This window comes from Passer domesticus, chromosome 13 (assembly GCF_036417665.1).
Source record: "Passer domesticus isolate bPasDom1 chromosome 13, bPasDom1.hap1, whole genome shotgun sequence".
Classification (NCBI taxonomy): domain Eukaryota; kingdom Metazoa; phylum Chordata; class Aves; order Passeriformes; family Passeridae; genus Passer; species Passer domesticus.
The window spans coordinates 15,516,395-15,540,567 of NC_087486.1; the positions used below are offsets into that span (position 1 = coordinate 15,516,395).

Below are 24,173 nucleotides of genomic sequence, written 5' to 3' on the forward strand. Positions count from 1 at the left end.
GATGGCCTGATTTGATTTATTTTTTTTTTTAAGTACAAATTTTCCCTTTCCAGGGGAAACGAGATGGTAGTTTTCTGCTGAGGTGAGAAAAATAGGGGGAAGTATTTTGGGGGAAAACTGAGAAAGGAAGATGAGACTGGGGTATGAAGTGGGAGAGGGCAGCAGTGGCTGAATAACAGGAATGTCTCATTTCTACAGCAAATCTAAGGCACCAGTAGTGTTGGTACAGATAACAGACAGCATCTAATTATGAAATAATGTTTTTGTCTTAAAATACTACTGAAAATAGAGGAAATTATGTCTGAGCTTGGGAGATTCTGAAATGTAGCTCTGCTCTCTTTAGCGTGAGTCAGGTATCCTCCTTGTTTACTCTGGCAAGCTGTCATAAAGCTGCAGTGTGTTGTGTTGAGTAATTCCATGGGCTTGTGTTTGGAGGTCACGTGGGGCACTGGTGGGACAGCATTATTATTATTATTATGTTGGAATACCTGCCTGCTTAATCCTTCTGCAGATCTGTTCTTGTCCAGAGAGAGAGCAGACTGGGGAAATGCCGAGTGCCAGCTTGGAGACAGAGCTTTCGGTGTTGAGTTTTGATCAGCTCTTGTGTTCCTGCTCAAAACAATCAAAATCTTTGTGCTACATCTGTTGAAATTACTTTTTAAAGGGAAATGAAAGGCATCTCAGGAGAACATTCCATCTTTCCCTGGCACTCAGATAGGTCCAGCTGTACCACAGTCATTACTGGTGGCTTTTATTAATAACATGGTAGATGAGCTTCTGGTGAGAAAGATGTTACAGCTTCTTGTGTCTGCCAGCTTGGGTGGTTAACTGTGCAAACATGCATAATACTTATCCAGTATTTTATCTGAGTTGATCTTGCTGTACTTAAGATGTTTTAAATTGTAACTTCTGGAATAATTTTTTTTATGCAGGGTTTTTGTGTTTTGTGACATTAACTACCTCTTCAGTGAGTTGACCAGATGTTTTTTGTAGTTTTGTTCTATGTTCTTGGCAGTTAAAACACAATTATGGTAGTACAGTTAGATTATTTTCATGGGATTTTTTTGGGGTAATATTTTAGATTTACTTTAAAGCTTCAAAAATGGTAAAATTGTTTTTCTAACTTGGCAAACAGGTTGAATCATTTATTTTGGACCAAGAAGATCTTGATAACCCAGTACTTAAAACCACATCGGAGTTATTCTTATCGAGTGCTGCAGAAGGTGCCGACTTGAGAACTGTGGATCCAGAAACACAAGCAAGACTAGAAGCCTTACTGGAGGCAGCAGGTACTTTCCTTGTGTAGTTCTTTTTCTGAACCTGACTGTACACAGATCTGGCAGCACATTTTTGACACTAGTGAAATATTCAGGAATTTTCCCATGATGAGCAGAACATGGAAAAGAAGCTCAGAACTCTTACAAGTGTTGCAAGTTGCTTAGTCCGTTCTTTCTGTACATACAGAGTTAGAAAAATGAATTTGAATTAAATGGTATTTCATTGACTTGAGATTACTTATGTTACAAGAGGGAGAATTAATGGTGAGAGAATAGAAGGAGGAAGTAGACTTGCTAAAATGACTTTTTTTTTCCTGCTGCTTTGGTCAATATATAATTATTAATTAATTACTCCAGAAATTTACAGGTAAAATACTTTTTTCTCTGTTTCAACTTTCACAAGAGCATTGTTGCATTCTGTAGTTCTGGGGTATCACTGTTTGAAAATACATATTAAATATTCCTGTTTTGGAACCAGACCTGATAAACATAGTTGCTACTACATTTATTAGCTTAAGAGTGAAAGCTGGACTAATTCAAATCCTCCTACAATTTGTGACTGGGATGTTTGTAATGGATTTGGAAATTATTTGTTAGTTTCAAAATTCCAAGGACAAAATGGTATCAAATCCCTGCTTTGAAACAAATCACATTTGATCATCATGGGTGTGTACTCAGACTTGTAGTGGTGTGCTGAAATTGGACTTCTCACACCTTACTTTGGAACACTTAAGGAACTACATAAAATAGCACTTACTTGCAGGTGTGTAGATGCTAAGCTGTGTACACTCTTAAAGGAGAATTTTATTCTGAGGAAGCAAAAGGGGCAGGGATTTGGGATTTGTGTTCTCTTTGCATTTTGGATTTGAAAAAACCCCCACTTAGAACACAGCACAGCTTTTGTCAGCAGGAAGTTGCAGCAGCCTGTAACTGTAACTCTTGAGGACCAAACTTTGTTTTGTGGGCAAGACAGACTGTTCCTGGGATACTATATGAACGAAGGGAATTTGAATAATTTGCTCTCTTTTTAAGCGCTTTAAAAAATGCAAATCAGTTCCTCTCATGTACCTGGTGGCTACTGTGTCCCAAAGGCTATTTCTGGCTTTATAAATTGCTGGTGGCTGGGGCTGCAGTGCTCACAAGGATCTCACAGTATTTGACATATCCAGGAGGTACCTTTGCTGCTTGTAGCACCTGTGAGAATGCTGTACTCAGATTTCTAAGCAGTAGGTGGGTATTTGTCCCCAGGATTAGATAATTTGTTTTTTAGCTGAGGTTTCCATGTGTTGGTTTTCCCAAGTACATGAGCAGAGTGGAAGGAATCTGGAAAGAAGAGCAAATAAAAAAAAGGAGTGCCTTTGTTTGAGGACTTCATCTCCCTCTCTAGAAAGACTGGACAAAATTAATGCCACTTGATGAATGTGTGAGATCAAAAGAGTGAAAATACTCTGGGGAAAGTTCTCTAGTTAAGCTGTGCTTGTATTTCCCACTGTGGATTGGAATACTAAAAATATCAGGCTAACCTAAAGAAGATGCTGTGAATCTGGTAGTTCATTAACAAAAGCAATAATTTGACAGTGATTGAAAAAGAAGGTAGTGGTTTTAGGAGATGTGCTGATATCTTCACTGGATTTATCTGCCTGGTTTGGCTGAAAATACTTTTTGAACCCTAAGTGAGCTTCTGGGCTTCCATCATGGCAGCCTAGCGTTGTGCCTTTGTATTCTTTGGCAGTTTGGCAAAAGCAAGTGATTTCTGCTGTTCTTTCAGTCACAGTTCAGTCCTCAGCATTAAGGATAGCTTGGGAAAATAGAACTATGGCTCCAACACATTTAAAGCCTTGTCTGTAGTTTTCAGGTGTAGCTTGGCCGTGGTTGTGATGATCCTCCTTTGAGAGGCCTGATTCCACCTGACAACCTAGAAGAAAATCAATCTTGTGTTCAGTGTCTTGGATTTCTTAGGGTTTCCCACGTGCCAGGTTTGTGGATGTGTCATTAGGATCTTAATGAGTATGACTTGCAAAACTGGTTTTGCTCATTCTCCTTGAATCCTTTAATGCTCCGATCTCACATGGACATGTTGTTTGTTAGTTCTGGAAGGTAAGTTCTAGCAACTGCAGCCACATGGGATATTGTTCTTCAAAGTACTTGTGCAGAAGTGGTTTTCAGCTATTGTGTACTGTGTGATTTGTAGGAGCTGTGTTTTGTTTGTAAGTAGCTGTCTTGATTTGAGAGCTGCTGCACAAGAAGCCAGAGGTTATTTGAACTGCTTGGAGATGTTTCTGTAGGTTGTATTTACCCACCATGAGTGTGCTGGATATTTTTCAGTTGCTTGTTTGACTTGCTTATTCTGTTTCAAGGATTGTGGATGTTGAAGGTGAGAGCCTTAAGCCAAATTTCTAGCAAGAGTGTTGTGTCTCACCCCCTTGGCATAGCAGCAGTTACACACATGTACATATCCATGTGCACACAAACACAGATTTCTTGTTTTTCTCTAAAAAACTGCCTGATTAACTTCAGTTTAGACAACCATACTTTATTCTGTGAAAGAACAGGCACTTTATTAATGAAGAACTACCTTTAAACAACTCTCAGTGTTTGTATTATTTCACAAAAAATAGTTCTACAATCTGAAGACCAAGAGACCTTTGTAAATATCAGTTGTTTCCACTTTCAGAAACTGAAGATAAGTTAAAACAACTGAATCATGTTGTTTGGCAAGTTTTAACCTAAACAAAGCAAGTCTTGTATATCTTCCTTCAGTTTAACTCCTATTAGCAGAGAAGGGATTTATAGGTAAAATAACCTGTGGCATGAGAACCATCCTGCTTGGAGTATGTTTCCATTTATCAAGCTGTAATTAAACAGATTATTAGTATTCTGAGAGTGAAGTCCTGTTCTGCACTAGAAACATTTTGCTCCACTGTTAATTAGGGTACTCTTGATTTCTTAAAATAATATTTCAGCTCTGAAGAGTCATGATTCTTGTGTGGATCTTCAGAAAGGAAGTATTAAATGCCCTTTTTAGGGGCCGAGTTTGACAGCTGGAGATGAGAACTCTTTGCTATTGGGAGTGAATGGTTGCAGTGTTGAGAGCTCTTGTTCTTCTTGTTGAGCTCTTTGTGGGTCCTCAACATGTGTTGGTGAGAGGGCAAGGTGAGAAAATTCCTACAGGTTAAACCCGTTTCATTTTCTGTTCCCAGCTTGCATCAGGAAGGGGAAATGACTCTCTTGTGTTGTGCAGTCTCTTTCTGCAGGTTGTTTTTGAGGCTACAGAAAGGTGTTGGTTCAGGCACATGGCCAAATAAAAATCCTGGATGCCCATTTGGTGTATTCTGCACCGAAAGCACAGATTTCTGCAGAAAGTTGTGAAATGTCAAAATGTTAATCCCTGCAGTTCAAATACCCTGTTGATAGTGTTTCAGCATGGTTTGGCTGAGTTTTCTGGGAAGTGACATAGAGTGTTACTGAACTGCTTTTTGACTTGAGGAAATAGCTCGAGTGCCTGTGTCTCTTCCAGCAGAGATTTTAAGTGTGTTCCTTCTCAATTTGAATGTTGAAACACTTTGACAATGAAGCATCAAAAAAAAGATGCAGAAGAAAGTGGTAAAGAAACTTCAGCTGCCTTTAGGGGACATGATGTTCCTGTATCTACACAGGGAGTAGTTCTGTAAGCAGTGAGTTCTTCAGGACTCCCACTATTGTTTGCAAAGAGGCTTGTGAGGAAAATATTTTGAGAGGGAGAATGTTGAGCCAAAGGTTTGTTTAATGAAACATGTGAATAGTGCATTCTTATGTTTAAACACAGAGCAGACTTATCCATATTTTCTGCTGAAATACAGTATTAAAGGTGGTTAGAGACCCTCACAAATGGGTTGGTGTTTTTGAGATTTTGAGGGATTAGTTGTAGTGTAAATGGTGAAAGAGAAATTGAGTTGTAATCCTGTGTCTGTTTATACCTGTGAATTTCAGTAGCTCATTCAGGCATGAGGACCTGATACTGCTTTTTGGAAAAGCTGGTAGGGGGAGTAGGTTGTGCATTTTGGAGCTGGGAAAGGCAAAAAGTGCAAGTGATCACCTGCTTAGTGGAAATGCAGAACACAGATCATAATATGAATGAGCCCAGATGAAATCTACCTGCTTTAGGATAAACTGAAAATTAGAGTAGATTCAGCAATTGTGGAATTGAGTGCTTTCCTCTGTATATTTCTGTTCACTCACTTGCCAACCTATTGACCAAAACTGCTTTTTTTTTTTTTTTTGGGTGATGTGGTGTAACTCATTCATTATTCACTAACAGCAGGGGTTACCAGGGAGTGAGCTGTGGTCTAAAAGAACAGTGCCAGAGAGGCACAGCTTGCTTTCATCCTGCATCTGAGGGAATCCTCAGAAAGTGACAGAGACTGGGCTAGAGAAATTCTTTGATCATATTCTTTGATTCATATTTATGATGAATAAGATTCATGTGTGAACTTGGTGTTTCTTTTCTTAGGGCTGATGAGTAACCAAGCTGTGATTTAAATGAAGGTGGGCATTAGAAACTTAATGTCTGAAGGGTTTTCCAAGCTCCACTTGAACCTATAGAAATGGGAGTCTGCAGGAAACAGATTAATGTTTGTCATTTTATTGGTTGCACTTCTGTGCTTGTGGCATACAGCAAATGCACATCTAGATCTGCATTGGTGTTATGAAATAAAGAAAGAGAAGCAGGGTCTTTTTGGGGGGGGAGTCAAATAGGTTTGCTGGAATTTGAGCAAAGATGTAACTTTATGGTAAAGATGTTGCAATATGAAATTTGAAGTGTGTTTAGCCTCCTTCAACATGGCCAAAATCTTACCTGAGTCCAGTTATCGTGACTGATTGTAAACCAAGAAAGACTTTTCACCGTAATTTGATCTGATCTGCAATACCTGGTGTTATATGGGCCTGGTATATAGACCAAATAAGGGAAACAGTTTTCACTAGGGCAGTTGGAGCAGGCTCCATTGTAGGTGTTTCTTTGGAGACCAAAGCAGCCCTGGCTCTGCAATCACCACTGTCTTGTTCACTGGAAAATTCTGCCTTCTGAGATACTGGCACATTACAATGACTTACTCATTTTCTTTCTTCACTATCTAAAGATTCAGAGTGGGAAGGAATATATGGTATGTGAAACACAGAGATTTGTTGTGCTTTTGAATAAGTTGGATAAACTCAATTGAGTGCATGTAATTGAATTATTAATATTATATCTCTCTGAGTTTTTGCATGATTTAAATATTTTTTCTATGCTAGTAGGCTTTTAGATTAGGAAAAGTCTAGTCTAATGCTGCTCTTAGTCAAATTAACTTCCATGCTTTGACAGTGTGTTAAATGTATCAGCTTCATATTTTTTAGCTGTTCTCCAGATGGATTTTGCTGTGAAGAATGGTCTCATTGTCATAACACTCAAATTGCTGCCTTTAGCTATCAGGTGGCTAAGTTACCTTACCAGCTCTGAAAACTTTACTTCTGGAGTTCTTCAGTGAAGATGATTTTAACCTTTCTTCAGAGGGGATGGGGAGTGGAAAAAGACGAGACAAAAACTTACCAGTTTTATTTTGTGATGTAGGAAAATTAGCCAAGGTTCTCCTCAATCTCTCAAGTTGCCTACATATTTATATATATATCTGTGTATGTATGTCAGAGGTAGTCATAAGTAATCAGTAAGTTCTTCATTATTGTACCATAAATAATTTGTGCAATCCTCCTTTTAACATGATTTTTTTCAGTTCTGGATATAGCTTTTATTAACTCAACTTCTCCTTTCTATTTTCCTTCTGCTGTATTTTATTTTTCATGCAAGCTGGATTTTTCTGTAAGATGAAACACCCGTTACTCTCTTGTTCCAATATGGGAAACATATTATTGCTGGTTAAAATGGTTTTTTTCCATTCAGTATTGATTTCAGGACTTCTTATATTAGTACTTGGAGTAGCTTCAGCCAAAAGAAATGTAGGGAGAGTTTGGGCAGGAGAAAAGCAGCAGTCCTGTGTAGTGCCTGAATTGAGGTGGGATGTGCCCTGTGCAGTTGCTCCCCTTGGTCCGTGTCCCTCCTCCTCTCAGCAGGTGGCTGTGGTGTGGTGCTGTCCTTGGGATGCTGGGAGGGAGAGGAGCTGAGAGGAGCTGTGGGAAATGAAGCAGTTACTGCTCTTGGAAGTTTGAGTTCACCAGAACATGACTCTTCTGAAATGTGTCAGGAGAGAGTCAGGAAGGATGAGGAGGTAGAAGCCTCAATCTCTTGCTTGTATCTTCTGCAAGAACAGTCTTAGTAGTTTATTAAAAAAACCTCAATTACACTGACTTGAAATCTGTTTGCTTTTTTTATTGTTGTCTGCATTTGTCAGTCATGTAGTTTCCTTAGCACATCGTGATAAAATCAGACTTTAGAAGTGCTCAAAAGAGAGTTTGAATATTGGCTGGATGCTTTGGGGTGTGCACATGATCGGATCTGGATCAGTTTTTCAGATTTCCCTTTTTGGAATTTTCCAAAAAATATTCTGTAGCTTAATATTCAAGCGTGGTGGCAATAACCAGTGCCAGCCACTTACTCCATACTGGCCTAACTGGTAAGTCTGGCTGTGCAGCCACACCTCCTGGAGCAGAGGGAAGTGTCCTGTGAGGAGTCATTGCATTGGAGCAGGGCTGCTTGCTGCCAGAACAGTCTGGGGCATGTTCTGGTCTGGGGACAGCCTCTTGGGGTGGGCTACAACACATCTGTCCATAACACTTCTGGCAGTTCTATAATCCTAGCAAATATTTGGGGTCTTTTAAAGTGCCAGGAACAGATTTACTGAGTCATAAATACTTTGCAGTATAGCACATGAATTGGTTGGTTTTTTAAATTGTTTACTCAACTTTGACAAAATGTTACTGTTGTATATTTAGGAGGTAATTATAAGCAAGGTTCTAAGAAAACAAGTGGTGATATAGTATATGCATTGCACAAATGATTAAGTTCTGCATATTTGTAGAAAGTCAAGCTGGTTTTCACCAGATTAATGAAAAACAAAATATGTGAAATATACTGCCACTTATCTTTGATTCTGCTTATGGAAACAAGTGGCTTTTTTACAGTGGGGTATGAGCATCTTAGTTTCCTGCTGTTATTTTGTGCTGTTTTACAGACCTTACTTTGAAAGCTAAGGACTTAAATCTCTAAATTTAAAATGAGCTGTAGTACATTAAACATCTTGCACAAAAAGGCAGGTTACATTATTTGTGAATATGAATTATTTAAATACTTGAAGATTCAATACACACTAGGATATGATAAAAAATTATTGCATTGCATAAAATTATCCTGGTTGTATTAATCAGGAAAATAGTTGCAATGGGAGCAAAATGCACTGTGCAGATCTTCAGGGACTTTCCCCCCTGTGTAGTAAAACTTGCTTCCAAACCAAGAATTGTTGACTTGTCATTTAGGCATCACCTTTCTCTGAAATTCTGCACAGCATCTTAAAAGTTTTTCAAAAATTTGTCAGAAAAAAGTCTCTGTAGATTCAGTTTTACCTTCTTCTCTGCCTTCTCCCCAGGCAAATTTAGCTGTGCTTGTTCCATTCCTGACTGGTGGCTTTAGGAACTGGTTAGAGAGACAATCTCCAGTGCTGGAAGCTCCAGAGCATACTGCAGTCCTTGGGATGAGAAGGATTTTTGGACTGCCAGTCCTGAGTGTTATGTACTGAAATATGCAGCTCAGGGGTGAAGGAAACACTGAGCTGCTTCCTGTGGAAGAGCCTTGTGAGGGAAGGAGGAAAGATGGAGTAAAGCAGTTAGTGGGTTTTAGTGGCTTTGACTGCTTGTTTAATGCATCTCATGGTCAGTGTTCCAGTGCAGCCATCCTCGGAGCTGATTTGCAGACTGATATCACCCTCAAGGGTTTTTTTTTTTTTTTCTCTTTTTTCTCTTTTTTTTTTTTTTTTTAAATCACATTAACCTTTTTCTGCCCTTAACTCATCTTCTTTAGACTTTCATTTGCTCTTGTTCTCCTCTGGAGTCTCTGTACGTGATCTCTGTTGAGAACTTTTTGCCCCAAATGAGTCGTGTTACTGAAGCTGAGCTCTACTGATGCATGGAGAGAGGAGTGTTATTTCATCTGTCCTGCAAGCTGTGTTTTGTTTATACATCTCCATTTGTTGTCTGCCTTTTGCCTTTGGTTTGCAAGTTGAATTTGTCTCTAAATCTACCACTGCTTTTCTGAAGAGCTATAACAAATCATTCCATGTTTGTGCATTTGATTATTCCTGTGTGTGCACTTGACTATTCCTTTGTATGTGTGTGTATATTTATTTTTTCTGACACTCATGTTTGAATATGTCCTTTAAAAAAACCTTCTCAACTCAGAATCATTATAAAGGCTGAAATTGTGTCTTTGCTTTCAAAGAATTAGTTTGCTTTTGAGTAGCAAGAGGAAGACCACAGCAAGCAAGAATGTTCTAACCAACCTGGCCTGACTTCCAGCTGGCTTTGTCTAGTATTGCCAAAACCAAGGAAGCAGCATGTTTTGGAAGTCTCTGGAGGAAAAGTAGGAGGATTAGTTAATGAAAAAAGGATAAACTTGCACTGTGGCTGTGCTTTTGGCTATCAGCCTTCACTCACAGCAAAAGCACCCAGTACCTGATCCTCCCCAGCAGCAGAGACACAGCAAGAGATAGAACAAATCTGTTCTAGTCTTTACAAAGAGTAAGAGCAAAGACCTGGAGGAAATAATGAGAGAAGTTTGCTGTGGTAGAACCTTAATTGGCTGAACTTTCCATACTCGTTATTGGAAACAACTCCCCCCATTGGATTTGTACTTGTTACAGTTTCTCTCTGCACTGTGCTCTTGAAGAAGCTCAGTAGATGTTGCTCTGTGTGGTGCCACATGTTGGATTCTGTGACCTGTGAAGGACAAAATCTGCCATCTGAAGCACCAGAGCTTCAGAGACATGGAGCTGGGTGAAAATGCATCTCTTCCCTTTAGTTTTTAAAACTGCAAGAGGATGCTGCAAAAAATAAATAGATGGTCCCTTGGGATGTTCTTGTAGAGAAGTGTTAGCATTAGATATGTGTGTTCTTTCTTCAAGTTGGGTCATGGTAAAATCAATTCTGTGTTTTATTTCTGAAGACTGTAGTATCCTGATTTTTGGTAGTTTGGTACTCCAATGTACTCTGGCATTCTCGAAGGTTTTACTTTCAGGATCTTTTGTTATGCAGTTTGTATGTAATGATGGCAGTACTGAAAGGCTGTGGATCATTTTAGCCAGAGGAGAGGGTTTCATGAAGAGTTTCTCAAACATTCAGTGTGAGACATTAATTTATACACTAGTCTGTGCTACAGACCATTAGAGTGGTGATTGTTTTTTAAAGAAGTGGTGCACTTGATCACTCTGAAAACACTCAGTATTTTGGCTGGCTTTGCCATACATAATTACCATAAACTGGGGGCTAAAACTCTGTGCTTCTGAGTTAGCTCAGTGATGTTACTGGCACTCAATTTGCTCTCAGATATTTGCTTGAAAATGTAGTAGTGTTTTCAAATGTCTTTTTCCCAGATAGTCACTGGTACTGTACTGATTGCTTTTTGATTCAGGAAGGCAATTACAGCCCATTGGGGCTCAGTTGCCAATGACTGCCAGAAACTTTGAGAAGAGTTCAAGTGGGCTGTTTGTCTATAAATAGCACTCAGAGGTTATTTGAGTTCTTACCTTCCTGCATCTCTGTTGTGGAGGGGGGTCATATCCTGGAGTCAGTCTCCACAGGGGTGTGATACTTTCCCTTCCTTTGGGTTACTCAGAAAGCAGAAAGTAATTCTGCTGTCCTCTCCTTGTCCCACTAAATAGGTGGGAGTGTCTGTAAAGTAACTTTTTCAAGGGGCAAAAGCCCTGAAGAGGATGAGACATGAAATACTGAGCTGAGTTAGAATGCTAGAAGTCAAGAACAGGAATTCTGTGTACCTTTCTCAGCGTTAATATTTTTTTCTTCTCTTGATATTTCTCAGGGGTATGCGAGGTTTTTCTTTGCTCCCTACCTTCCCAAGTGGACAGTGCCATTTCCACGTTCCTCCTTCCCTTGTTTCAGTAGCAGTCTTAGCTCTTTGACACGTGTCTTTCAGATTCTTGGAGCCAAGCAATTGTCAGACTTGAAATAAGGAAACATTTCTCTCTGATAAGCCATGAAAGGAAGAACCAGGAAATGAAGAATAATCACCAACTGTTAGCTGTGATATTTTTCTGTAAAATAATTAATTAAATGGTACATTTTTCCATATTTGATGGCACAAAGCAAAAAATTTGTAGCTTTCTTTACAGAGGTCATAATTTCTGCTTCTGGATCATTTAGCTAGTTGCATCACTTGCAAGTTTGCATCACTTCTGTAAATGCATCCCATGCAAAACCAGGACACCACCTTTGTAGTTGTATGGGTAAATATTGTATGCACTGCAATCTTAGCTTAAAATAAATACCCCAGGAGTGACTTAGGGGTTTAAAACTACTTCATATAAACACCCAGAAGCAATCAGATTCTTCCTTCTCTTCCTTTACATAGAGGAGTATCTGAGCTGATGTCCAAAGTTTGGAACTTGAGCAGAGCTCCTGTGATTCTGGGTGGGTGACAGCAGCTCTCTGTGACCAGGGATGGGATGGGATGGGATGGGATGGGATGGGATGTGCTGGTATGGGCTGGGGTGCTCTGGGATGGACTGGGATGTGCACTGGGATATGCTCTGGGGTGCACTGGGATATACTGGATTGCACTGGGATGCTCTGGATTGCACTGGGATACACTGAGGTGCTCTGGGATATGTGCTGGGGTGCCCTGGGATGCTCTGGGGTGCCCTGGGATGTGCTCTAGGGTGTGCTGGGATGTGCTCTAGGGTGCACTGGGATGTGCTCTGGGGTGACTGGGATGTGCTCTGGTGTGCACTGGGATGCTCTAGGGTACAGTGGGATGTGCTCTAGGGTACATTGGGATGTGCTCTGGGGTGACTGGGATGTGCTCTGGGGTGCTCTGGGGTCACTGGGTTGTGCTCTGGGGTAACTGGGATGTGCTCTGGGGTGCGCTGGGATGACTGGGATGTGCTCTGGGGTGCCCTGGGATGTGCTCTGGGGTGACTGGGATGTGCTCTAGGGTGCACTGGGATGCTCTGGGGTGCCCTGGGATGTGCTCTGGGGTGCCCTGGGATGTGCTCTGGGGTGCCCTGGGATGTGCTCTGGGGTAACTGGGATGTGCTCTGGGGTGACTGGGATGCTCTGGGGTGACTGGGGTGTGTGCTGACGCTCTGCTGGGCAGGCTGGGAGCAGGTGACTGCCTGACTGCCTGGCTGGGGGATGTGCTGACGCTGCTGTTTGACTGTGTCCAGTTCAAAGCCAAACAAAGGCAGGCGAACAATTCCGCCCGTGGCTGAAGTTTTCCCTTAGCTAATCACAGCAGGGCTGGCAGGATACAACCAGAAGAGCATTTGTTTTAAGTCTATAAGTATGAAATGGAGTTGAATACTCTCTGGTGCTGCAGCCCTGGGAAGGTGTGGAGGGCTTGTGGCAGGAGGAGATGGGGAGGAAGGGAGGACAGAAAGGGAAAAGGCATTGACCCAAGTAGTTTGCTGTGGTTTTGCTGCTGTGGCAAGTGATTCTGGGTGTGTATTGCTGGCTTTTATCTGTGTTAATGTTGGGATAAAAAATCCCTGACTTGGTCATTCAAAAAAAAATTTAAAATGAGTGCTAAGCTCCTATTTTACTGTGATATCCAGTGTAACTCCCATTTAATCCCAGCAAAGCACCAAAACAAATTCAGGTTTTTCAGAGTCACATAGATAAACCACTGTTTAATCCCATTCTTTTCCTTTATTTGAATTAACATTAGTACTGTGTTTTAAATATTTTTCTCAAATCTTATATTTTCTTGCAATCAAAAGCAATTTGAGAAGAAGGTCTTAGTTGCCAATGGATAAGAGTGCTTTTTCCATTAAGAAAATAAAAACCAAATCAAAACAAACCCCAACAATTTAGGGAAGCTGGTAGAAATAGTTATTCTTAGACAGAACTGGCAGTTGTTTTCACTATAATGTTGCTTCTGTCCTGATTGTAGTTGCTGCTTTAAAACACAAGGTAACCCAAGAGTCAGAGCTGGGTGGAAAAGCTGTTTGCTGCTGCTGAAGTACATCTGTAATCGTGACACCAGAGTCATTCATGATGCTTCCATGTAAACTACATGCAATATGTGCGGGACCAAAGTGCATTTGGTTGAGTGATCAGCAAAATTTTCTGCACATGTATGATGAGTGTCTGGAAGTTGTGGTTCCTGTAAGGGGTCAGCAGTGTTGAGGGTTGCATCTGGGAACTTGTTGCCTTGTAGGAAGGCAAATGTTTCTTTGATAGAGATTTAATAGAAACAAAATCTTTAAAAAATGAAAGGTTAAACTTCTTTATAAAGATCCTGGATTAGGGAACAAACATTTGGAACAAACATTGTGAGTGAGTGACAGGAAGGTGTGTGAGGTGGGTGAGATGGTTTGGTGGCTGTTTGCTGTCCTGGTCAGGCAGTAATCTGCTGTTCCTGCATGGTTATCTCCTCTTAGTTCTGGTGGTGCCTAGAAAGACCTTTTGCTGGTCAGACTTATCTTATTGTGCTGAGAGAAAACTCCCTCTTCTTTTCCCCAGTGTGCGGGCAGTGGGGGAGACATGGGGAGAGGAGGAGCACAAAGTCATCCTTCTGGAAGTGACCAAATGTTAGATTGGCACAAAAAATCTCCTTTTATTTTAGCTTTAGAAAAGGTACCTTAGTGTCCATACCTGGGAGAAAATGGATGCCTAATGAAAGCATGGAAAAAATCAACCTGACAGAAAAATTGAGAGTTCTGCTGTAGCAAAGTCTGGCGTGGTCAGGATTTTAAATAAGATGAGGAGTTTTGAGGAGGAAGTTATGTGGATAATTTTTCTGGTATTATTCTGTCCTATTTGACCTCTCCTATGTTAACAAATCTCTGCTACAAGGTTTAAACCAATCTTTTATTTCAGTGTTCTAAGCTAAAATGTGTGTGGTATTCCGTATCTGTCCAATACCTGTATTCTTCCTTGCATTCTGAAAACAAAAGGAATAGGGTGGATTGGGTTGGTGGAGAGAAATTAGATTAAATTTCAGACTATTTGGGAAGATAGGGATTTTTCTAGAAACATCTGTAAGTCTATATAAAGCTGTTTTTCATTGCTGAATTTGGTTACTGGGCTTCCAAGCTTTACTGAAAATGGAAGTTGGTGGCTGAGGTAGTGAATTCCCTGATTAGGTAACCCTTATTGAAGTGATGTGAGACTAAATTGAAATCTAAATTTATAAATTGACACTTAATGAATCTAATTTCTCAAAAGAAATGTTAATGAATATTGACTAGTTAATCAAGGATTTGTGTTTGTGTGGAATTTCAAATTAGCTTTCAGAGTGTGAGATATTTAAGCACACTGATGTAAAAAGGAGATGATCTCAAAAAGGAACCCTTGCCATCAAAATGTTACTGAAATAACAGTAAGCACTAACTGTAGCTGGAGAAGTACTTCCTGCCTTTTGATTCTGGAAAAGGAAAATCTCCCTGCTACAGCTGCCGTGCTGGGAAGAGGAGAGAAGGTGGTGGAGATTGCTGGCTCCTGTTCCTGCAAGAGCATTGAAATAGATGTAAATGCAGGTGTGACATTAGGAGTTTGTAGTGTCAAGTAAGTGAAAAATGGGAGCAGGAATTAGGAGTTTTCTCCCAGGGTGTGTGTATGTTGGAATGGCCTTTCAGGTTTGTTTTTTTTTTCAGGCATTCCCTGTCACTTGAATATTGCTGGTGGATATTGTGGGTGATTTCCTATTATGTTTAAGAGCGTGGATTTGTGGAGAAGGGATATTTTGAGAGAAGGACCATGAAATACAGTCCAGGATAATAAATTCCTACTTTTGCCAGAAAATGCTTAGCAGATGATCTGAACATGATTTTTCAGATTGCACTGAAAATGTCATTTTTAAGCATCACAGTTTGCTGTCAGGAATATGATTTGTAGCAATTGAGAACTCAGCTGCACTTGAAGTCTATGGGAAACTGTGATGGTGACACATGAAATATTGTAAAATGCTAATTAATAAAATTTAAAAAAACCCTCAAGTTGTAGCTCTTAATTTCATGCTAAATGAATTTTATTTAGCTTGTCCAAATACTAATTGAGAAGAAGAAAAATAAAAATTGCAGCCAGTGAGTTCTGTTTGTGCCATGTACTTGGTAAGACAGGAAAATAGTTTTGTAGTGAAAATTTCTATCACCTGTATATAAAAGTACATTTTCTTGAGTGAAGTGCAGCTACACCAGGGCTGGTGGAGGCACAGTGAGTTTTCTTTGCTCTGGAGCTGAGCTGAAGTCAGACCATAACTGTGATTTTCAGTGGCAGTGATTCCAAAGGCGTGTGCTTGGCTTGGAATGACTGAAAGCCTCAATGTAGTTTTTTTAGTGTTTTACAAAACAAAGCTAAGATAATCCCTACCATATAAAATTGTTCCATGCCTGGGAATAGTAGTGTTGAAATGACCCCCTGAAAAATGGAGAAGCATTCTGGATAATGCTTTTCTCCAAAAAAATAAAAATACCAAAAAATCCCAAATGGCATTGCTCAGGCTGTACTCTCACATTATTTTCCTTATAGTACAAGTAGACTTTTCTTGTAATTCTAATGTTGTTTAACTTAGTGTGAATTAGGTTTTTTTAACAACACTTCATATGAAAGTTTTTAAAAGTGTGTGAATTTTAGAAGATGAGTGCACTAGAATGAATTACTAGTATTTTCTAATTTCTTTACCTGAAGAGCACTACTCAATATGTGGCTTTTGCCTTGAGTACTTTAGCCTGAGAAATCAGCATACAATAAGCATGTAAATGTTTAAAATATATTCAAAAATTTGTAAATCTATTTATGTCCCTCATTCTGATGCTGCAAATTAGATATCTTAATGCAATGAAACTTGCAAATGACTGTTCCTTTGGGTTTGCTTGGCTTTGGACTGCTCTTTACAAGCAAATGGGGGATGCTTTTCCTTGGTTTACTGGCTCTGAAACTGATCTAATATGAAATTTGTGTTTGGGAAGATGTTTAGATATCATCAGAGAGGAGCCAAGTGCACACTTTTTTGTTCGTTACACAGGCAGCGTGTAGCTTTGCCACTTTGCCCCCTGAGCCCTCAGAGAACAGCGCGTGCTCATTTCTGCTGGTTGCCTTCTTGTCCTGTGGCAGCTGGGTGATGTGCTGGAGCTGAGCTCTTCTGGTGGGGTCACTGCTTGTTGGCACGAGGCTGTGGCAGCTGCTTTGGACAGTCTAGAGCTTCTCAATTCCTCTGATGGAGATTCCAGTAAAGAACCTAAACCCAAGTTCCTCCCCTCTCCTTCCTGGAACACTCTTCACCTTGTTTGAGGTGCTGCTTGGACACCAGGCTGATTAGAGCAGATTCCTGACATACTGTTAGAAAGATAAGAGACATTTCTGGGCCTTAATTCTCATTTTGTACTTCTTTGGGCCTTTTTAAGCTCTCCACGTTTCCATCACTACCTGTCTTTGGGCTGTGTAAGCTCTTAAGGACCCTCAGCTGATTCTGTACGAACTGAAGTTGAATTAGACTTTGGGAAGAACATGAGGGCATAAATTGGACATGTTACAAGTAAATGTCCTCCAGTGTGTGTTAGAACATGCAGAGTGCTGGAATTGACAGGGGAAGCACACAATCATCACTGAATCTTCAGGGTTTTGTGAAGATTATTGGACATTATCTCTTGGATATGTTGATCTTTTTGGAGCAGTCTCCTTTGATGTTCAAATTATATGGTGACACCAGCTGTGTGTGCTATGAGGGGCTTAACTGTGTTTTCCAAAGACACAAACCTGTTGCTGTTTTCTTTTATTTTTTTTTGAGGCAATATCTGGGTCTCTGACTTGTTAAACTCAGATCACACTGAGAAGTTACCAACTCATTTCAGGTTACCTTAAAACTCTAACCTGGGTAGTTACAAGGTGGGAATACCCCAGTGAGTCTGAAAGTCAACAAGGAAATGGGAGTGTTGGTTATAGGAGCGTAGGTGTGTATCTGATGAGCAAACTTTTCCCTTGAAAGGTGAGTTCCTTGTTCTAATACACCTCTGTAATCAACTCCAGGCTAATTGAAATAGTTCAGTCATATGGCAATAAGGTGTGGAACATCTGGCATTATCTGGCCCTGAGTTCAGTCATTGACCTTTTCCATTGCTGGGGAGTGCTGCTGGCCTTGTTCCTGCGGGGTTTGTGAGCAGCTGGCACGTGGCTCCAGCAGCAGATGAAGAGCTGCCCACTGCAGAAGATGTGAAGATGTGTGGGCCCTGCAGTAGCCCTGCTTTTCCCTGCAGAGGGTAAAGCAGGAACATCACAGTACAGGTGAAAGTCTCTCCACTCCCTGTTCTTCCAGTTGTCTATTGTTCAGGAATATCCTTAAATAGTGACTTTCAGGGCCACTGTTCTTAGGCTGTTAGAAGACACAGGCTTTACAGTATCCTGTCCAAGCTATTTTTGAGTTCACCTTTTTGGTCTTTGTATGGCAGCTGATGTTGGGTGAAGGCATTTCCTTTTGGCCTGCTTCAGAACATACTCTTCATAATGTTAGTGTTAAGCTGTAGCCTTGCATTAGAAGCATCACCATATCCATACAATTAATGACTGTGGACTGTTCTCCAAAAAAACAATGGGTCCCATATTCTCTTTTCAGACTTAAACCTGCTACAGTGATCAGTCCATGAAAAGATTGAAAGGATGGCCTCTATAGAGGTGTGTGTGTAATATTCCAGGAAGTACAGAATGTCAGACCTTGGGTCCAGTTCAGGTAGTGTCAGATCAGTGACATGTTAGAGAGACTGTAATAAAGTTAGAAATTGTGCTCACTCTTGTGCAAGAGTATGTGGAATGGTGCTGAGGATGCTTTCAGTATTTATTGGATGGGAGGAAGCAAGAACAATTTTGGCCAAGATCCTGCACTTAAATCAGACTGCTGAAGTCCCTGACTTTATGAGAGTGACACAAGAACAATTGGTTTGGGCACAAAATTAGGTAAATTAGACATTAAAAGACATATGAGCATTACAGCATTGAGATTCTGGCATAGTCATCCTAAATCATAGCAAAATAAAAACTTCAGATTGTTATTATATAGTAAATTATTGAGTATAATTGCAAAAGGGGGGTGAATGAATGTGTGTCTGCAGTGGTAATTCTTGTAGCCTGTCTCCCTTTGACTCCAGCCAGCCAAACAAATGTCAGCTCTGATGCCTTCTGTGGCTGTTGATTAGTTTTGGCATGTGCAATATAAAAATACGAAATTAAGAGCTGGGGATGGCACCTGGGTTGAGCTCTAGCTGGTGAGGTAAATAAAAGGCACCTTCCACTTACCCTCTGAAAGGCCTTGATGTGGTTATAGCTCATTTTGTGGAACAAAGTTGGAAACAGGAGTGAGCTGTAAGTGTGCTTTGAGTGTCCAGAAGGAAGAGCCAGTGGCCTGTGGTTGGTGAGTCCTCCAGGAGACCACCTGGTAAAACCCATGGAAACAGATACTTGGGAACAGGAGAGCTGGAGTGGGTCAAGTTTTCCTGTCTTAACCAGGCACAGAAGATCTGTGGTGTGACCTCTGCCTTCAGAAATCCCAGATATGAATGTCACAATAAATTTTTAAAACAGAGAAGGTGTCAAGTGTAGGTCCTGCTTGTCCAGGCAGCCTGTCAGTTCTGCTGCCTTGGTGAGCTGAAATGATGGAGATATCCAGTGTCACCTGGGCTTTTGGGTTATGTGATGGTGGTGTTTTGGTAATTCTTTGGGTAGGTTTCTTTTGGCTGGATTTTGTATTTTCCACTTCTTTTGTCAACAGTAGAGCTGTTAACAGCTCCTTCAATTAGACCTTTTTTAAGTCGAGGGAAGCTGCAGTTGTGTTGCTCCTTGTAAGCTAAATCTGTGCATTTTTAGCCTTTGCTCAGGGTCCTGTGGATTTCTCTTGAGTACTTTTCCATGTTGTTTACCACGGTGTTCAGCTTTGGTTGCAGCAGTCCCAGATGAGGCCTCAGAGCTGAGTTGTGAAGACTTGGTTCTTTGTCTTTCCTTCAGCAGTGCTTTATGTACACTGCAGTGCAGCATTAGCCAGCACTGCCACCAGAAATAGCTCGTGTAAACATCTCAGCAGTTACTCCCTGAGCCATCCTGGGGAAGCTGAGCTGTGGAAAAACTGTCACTTTCTTGGTGTATTTGGAACTAAATTGATGTCCTGACCCAGTTTTGCAGTGACTGTCCCCCACTGTCCCAGCTGCTCCAGCTGCAGAGATGACAGGACTTCCAACCCCTTGACACCACCAGCAAATCCAGTTCATGTGAATACATAAGGCACAAGCTGTGGCACTTGAGGCTTGTTTATTAACTTTGCTATATTTAACAGCAATGGCCACGGGGGTGGTGGCCTCAGCAGTTTGGAGGTGGAAGGGGTCATGTGGCCAGTGGCCTCAAAGAGTCCATGGCCCCTCAATTTTGTGCTCTGGTTGCTCTGGACTAGCCAGGTTTCCAACCCAGACAATTCGATGCGTGATTTCTAGTTTCATTGCAGAGTGGGCAATTAGTTATAAATTAGTTATAAATTAGCTATAAGTGGTTTTTGTAGCCCCTTGACCATGCTGAAGGAATCCAGATGTGGCATGCTGGAGCCAGGGCGGAGGTACACAAGTGTCTGAAGCAGCTCATGGAACCTCCACTGCTCATTTCCATCAGCCAAGTGACCAGCAGCACCCCAGGGGAGGTGTCTGTGTCAGTGGCAGGAGAGGGATTCTCCATCGTGGCCAGCACCACGTTCCAGTGCAGGGTGAGGGCACAAAGAGATTTAGGCTGGAGAGATTTGGTAAGTATTGATTCTGACATTATCAAGACACAAATTGGATGCTCTCAAACTGGAGAAATACGTTGTCTGAAGACAACCTTCAACTTAAAATACGATTTATTCTGTAGTAATTACAAGCTGGGTTGTGGGAAATCAAACATTTACATTTACATTGTGGTGTAAATCAAGCCTGCACATATGCACATACCAAATAGAAATCTTCTGAGGGATAAAGTGCCTTATTTCCAGAGGTTTCTGTCTAATTTGACCTTTTTTAACAGCTAAGGAATTGAAAAGTTACTGATTCATGACTGGTGAAGGTGGCTGATCTATAAACCAGTAACCATTCGTTTTTTGCAGCACATGAAATTGATTGATTTATATTTGGGGTTTTTTGTGGGTGGCCAGGAGGTGTTTGCTGTTTGCACATTTGTACCTGAAGATGCAAACCCTGCCCACATTGCAGTGATTGTTTCCACATGTTAAATAGGCTGTGCTTAACTATGAGGAGTAAAACCTGCGTGCAGTTCTTGAGCAAAGAAACTGTTACCAAAAAAAGAAACTTATAAGAAAGTTCCTTGAATCTAAGCATTTCTACTGTGTTATGTCTGTGAAGGAGAGGCATTGATTTCAAGTATACTTAAAATATTTGAAATTTCATTTCCTGATTTTTGTTCCTATCACTAGATCTGGGCAGTTTAGAGTGGTAAATTACTGGAATTTAAACTAATAAACATTAAAGATTTTCCTGCTCTTAAAAAAAAAATATATATATATATATATATATACACTAGAATTCAGTCTGCTTTGTTTTGGGTGGGAAAAGAGTAATAAGTGTTTTAAGTTGAAAAATTATTCACATTCAGAAAGTATTAAGTCACATCTGTTTCCCAAACTTCTGGTTTTGGGCTTGAATGCCTGAATTTGTCCTTTATACTCCAATATGATGGTTTTTGAGCTTAAGTTCTTCAAAGGTATGAGTTGAGGCATCAGGACAAGTAACCAAGCTGCTAGTTGAAAGATACAGGGTTTTTACTGCTATATTATAGTTATTGAAATAGTCAGGTCTTGGGCAAATCTTAGCAGATAGTTTCGTTTTAAGTAGCTAATTATTTGGCATGTTTGCAAATGATTTTTAACTAATAGTGCATGTGGCTGAACTCTAAAACAGTGTCTTTGCATTTCTTTTGTGTGACTTTCATACTAACCCGACTGATGAACGAACGTGCCCTGAAGGAATTGGTAAATTGTCCACTGCCGATGGCAAAGCCTTCGCAGATCCCGAGGTTCTCCGGAGACTGACGTCGTCCGTCAGCTGCGCGCTGGACGAGGCGGCCGCCGCGCTGACGCGCATGAGAGCCGAGAACAACCACAACAACGGCCAGGTGGACAAGTACGTGCCGTCACCCTGCCTCCCTGCTGAGGGGTTTTATTGCAAATCCAGTTAGCTGGATGGTCTGACCGCCCCTGGTTCTCCAACTGTGGGATTCTATTTCAAATTTAGTTACTTGTATGTACTGACCGCCCCTAGTTCCCAAACTATGGAATGGGATTTTATTTCAAATTTGGTTAATTATACATACTGAGCACCCATGGTTCTCCAACTATGGGATTTTATTTCAAATTCCGTTAATTGTATGTACTGACTACCCCTGGTTCTCCTACTATGAGATTTCATTTCAAATTCTGTTACATGTACGTACTGACCACCCCTGGTTCTCCTACTATGGGATTTTATTTCAAATTCACTTAATTGTAGTTATTGACCATCCCTGGTTCTCCGGCTACGGAATTGGATTTTATTTCAAATTCAGTTAATTGTACATACTGACCACTCCTAGTTCCCAAACTATGGAATGGGATTTTATATCAAATTCAGTTAATTCTATGTACTGACCACCCCTAGTTCCCAAACTGTGGAATGAGATTTTATTTCAAATTCAGTTAATTGTACATACTGACCATCCCTGGTTCTCCAGCTGTGGGATTTTATTTCAAATCCAGTTTTATGTACATACTGACCACCTCTGGTTCTCCAACTATGGAAATGGATTTTATTTCAAATTCAGTTACTTGTACGTACTGACCACCCCTAGTTCCCAAACTGTGGAATGAGATTTTTTTTCAAATTCTATTAATTGTACATACTGACCACCCCTGGTTCTCCAACTACGGAATTTTATTTCAAATCCAGTCAGTTGTGTGGTCTGACTGCCTCTGGTTCTCCAACTATGGGATTTTATTTCAAATGCAGTTTTATGTACCTACTGACCACCCCTGGTTCTACAACTATGGAATGGGATTTTATTTCAAATTCAGTTACTTGTACATACTGACCACCCCTAGTTCCCAAACTATGGAATGAGATTTTATTTCAAATTGAGTTAATTGTATGTACTGACCACCCCTGGTTCTCCAACTATGGAATGGGATTTTATTTTAAATTCAGTTAATTGTACATACTGAACACCCCTGGTTCTCCCAACTATGGGATTTTATTTCAAATGCAGTTACTTGTACCTACTGACCACCCCTGGTTCTCCAACTATGGAATGAGATTTTATTTCAAATTCAGTTAATTGTACATACTGACCACCCCTGGTTCTCCAGCTATGGAATGGGATTTTATTCCAAATTCAGGTAATTTTATAGTTACTAGTGGAGCTGTTCTACTGCTAGCAGAAGCAGATTGCATCTGAAGGTGTAACTACTGTGTACCAGAGAGTTGAGTTCTTCAAGAAAGTTCAAGTTCTTCGCTGTAGAAGAGTAGGTGATTGCCCTCTTAACTACAGAAATTTGTCTGGTTGGAGTATTGGTATTAGTGGTCGCTGTGATACTTGACTGCTGGCTTTTTGGCTTTGTCTGCAATAGGAATTTGCCTTGGCACCTGCAGTCAGCACTTTGTCATGGTCACAGCCTCTGTGTATCTGGCATTCCCTGAAGTGGGAATAGCATCAGAGAGGTTTGCTCCTGTCTTGCAAACACCACAAAAAACAGCTTTGAGAGCTCTCTGCATCTGCTCTTTATGAGAGCAAATTTCAAATTAGCAACTGATGAGAACAAGCTAATTTAGACAATAAGGAAAGTATCTATCTCCATTTCACCTGTGAAAATATTGTGTATGTATATAGATAAAATATATAAAAGGTGCATTTTCAAGTAAAGCTTAGCACTGAAGTGAAGAGTCTTTCCTTAAAGGCTTCTCCTTGCCTAGGAAGGAGGTATTGCAGGTGTGTTTTGAGCTGACTGTGGTGCCTGTTTTGCAGTCGCAGTTTGGCGGAAGCGTGCTCCGATGGGGATGTGAATGCTGTCCGGAAGCTGCTGGATGAAGGACGGAGCGTAAATGAACATACTGAAGAAGGGGAGAGTCTGCTTTGCTTGGCCTGCTCAGCAGGATATTATGAATTGGCACAAGTAAGTAACAAATACAGTTAGAATTAAGCATTTGTGAACCACTGTCTGAGGGGCTTCTTTGATAGGTAAACATTTTAGCAATTGTGGTTATTATAATGTTTTATTATTTCAACACAATAGCAGTGAATACTGCTTATTGTGATTTTCCGGTTATAGTTTGGGAATGCAGTCACATATGCCTTTAGGTTAAAGGTACTTATCTGAGGAATGAATCCTGTTTTGTGATGTATCTACTTTTCTGGCATTGTTCTAGATGCAGTCCAGCTGTTCTGCCCAGCAAGAGTATCTAAAATAGCAGCAAACCCAAATACTACAACTGGTTACCTCCTAAAAGCTCATGTCTCACTCACACAATTGTTTTTTAAAATCACATTTTATCAACAGTACATTCATTCCTGTTAATTTTGAGCTATATTGCTTCTGTATCTAAGGGCAGCTGCTTTGAAATGTTTAGGTGATAGTTCTCAGAAATGCCCAACTTCACATTTTGGTGCCAAAACACAGGCCAGGGAGAGAACTTCTCACCTGTGAGCTTTATGTGTGGGTGCCCTGGTCATTATTGCAGGTGACATTCTGGTCAGTAAATTGCCCTGTGACTT

At 40.6% G+C, this 24,173-nt stretch overlaps 1 protein-coding gene across 14 annotated transcripts in view; it reads left to right on the forward strand.

The window, feature by feature from the left end:
* Nucleotides 1-24,173, forward strand: part of ANKHD1 (ankyrin repeat and KH domain containing 1) — a 100,754-nt gene that overhangs the window by 14,747 nt on the left and 61,834 nt on the right. For all 14 annotated transcript variants that reach the window (XM_064387915.1, XM_064387918.1, XM_064387903.1 and 11 more), the window contains exons 2-4: nt 1,136-1,289; nt 21,397-21,553; nt 23,427-23,574. In XM_064387915.1, coding sequence (XP_064243985.1) covers nt 1,136-1,289; nt 21,397-21,553; nt 23,427-23,574 — 459 coding nt within the window. The remainder of the gene's footprint in view (nt 1-1,135; nt 1,290-21,396; nt 21,554-23,426; nt 23,575-24,173) is intronic.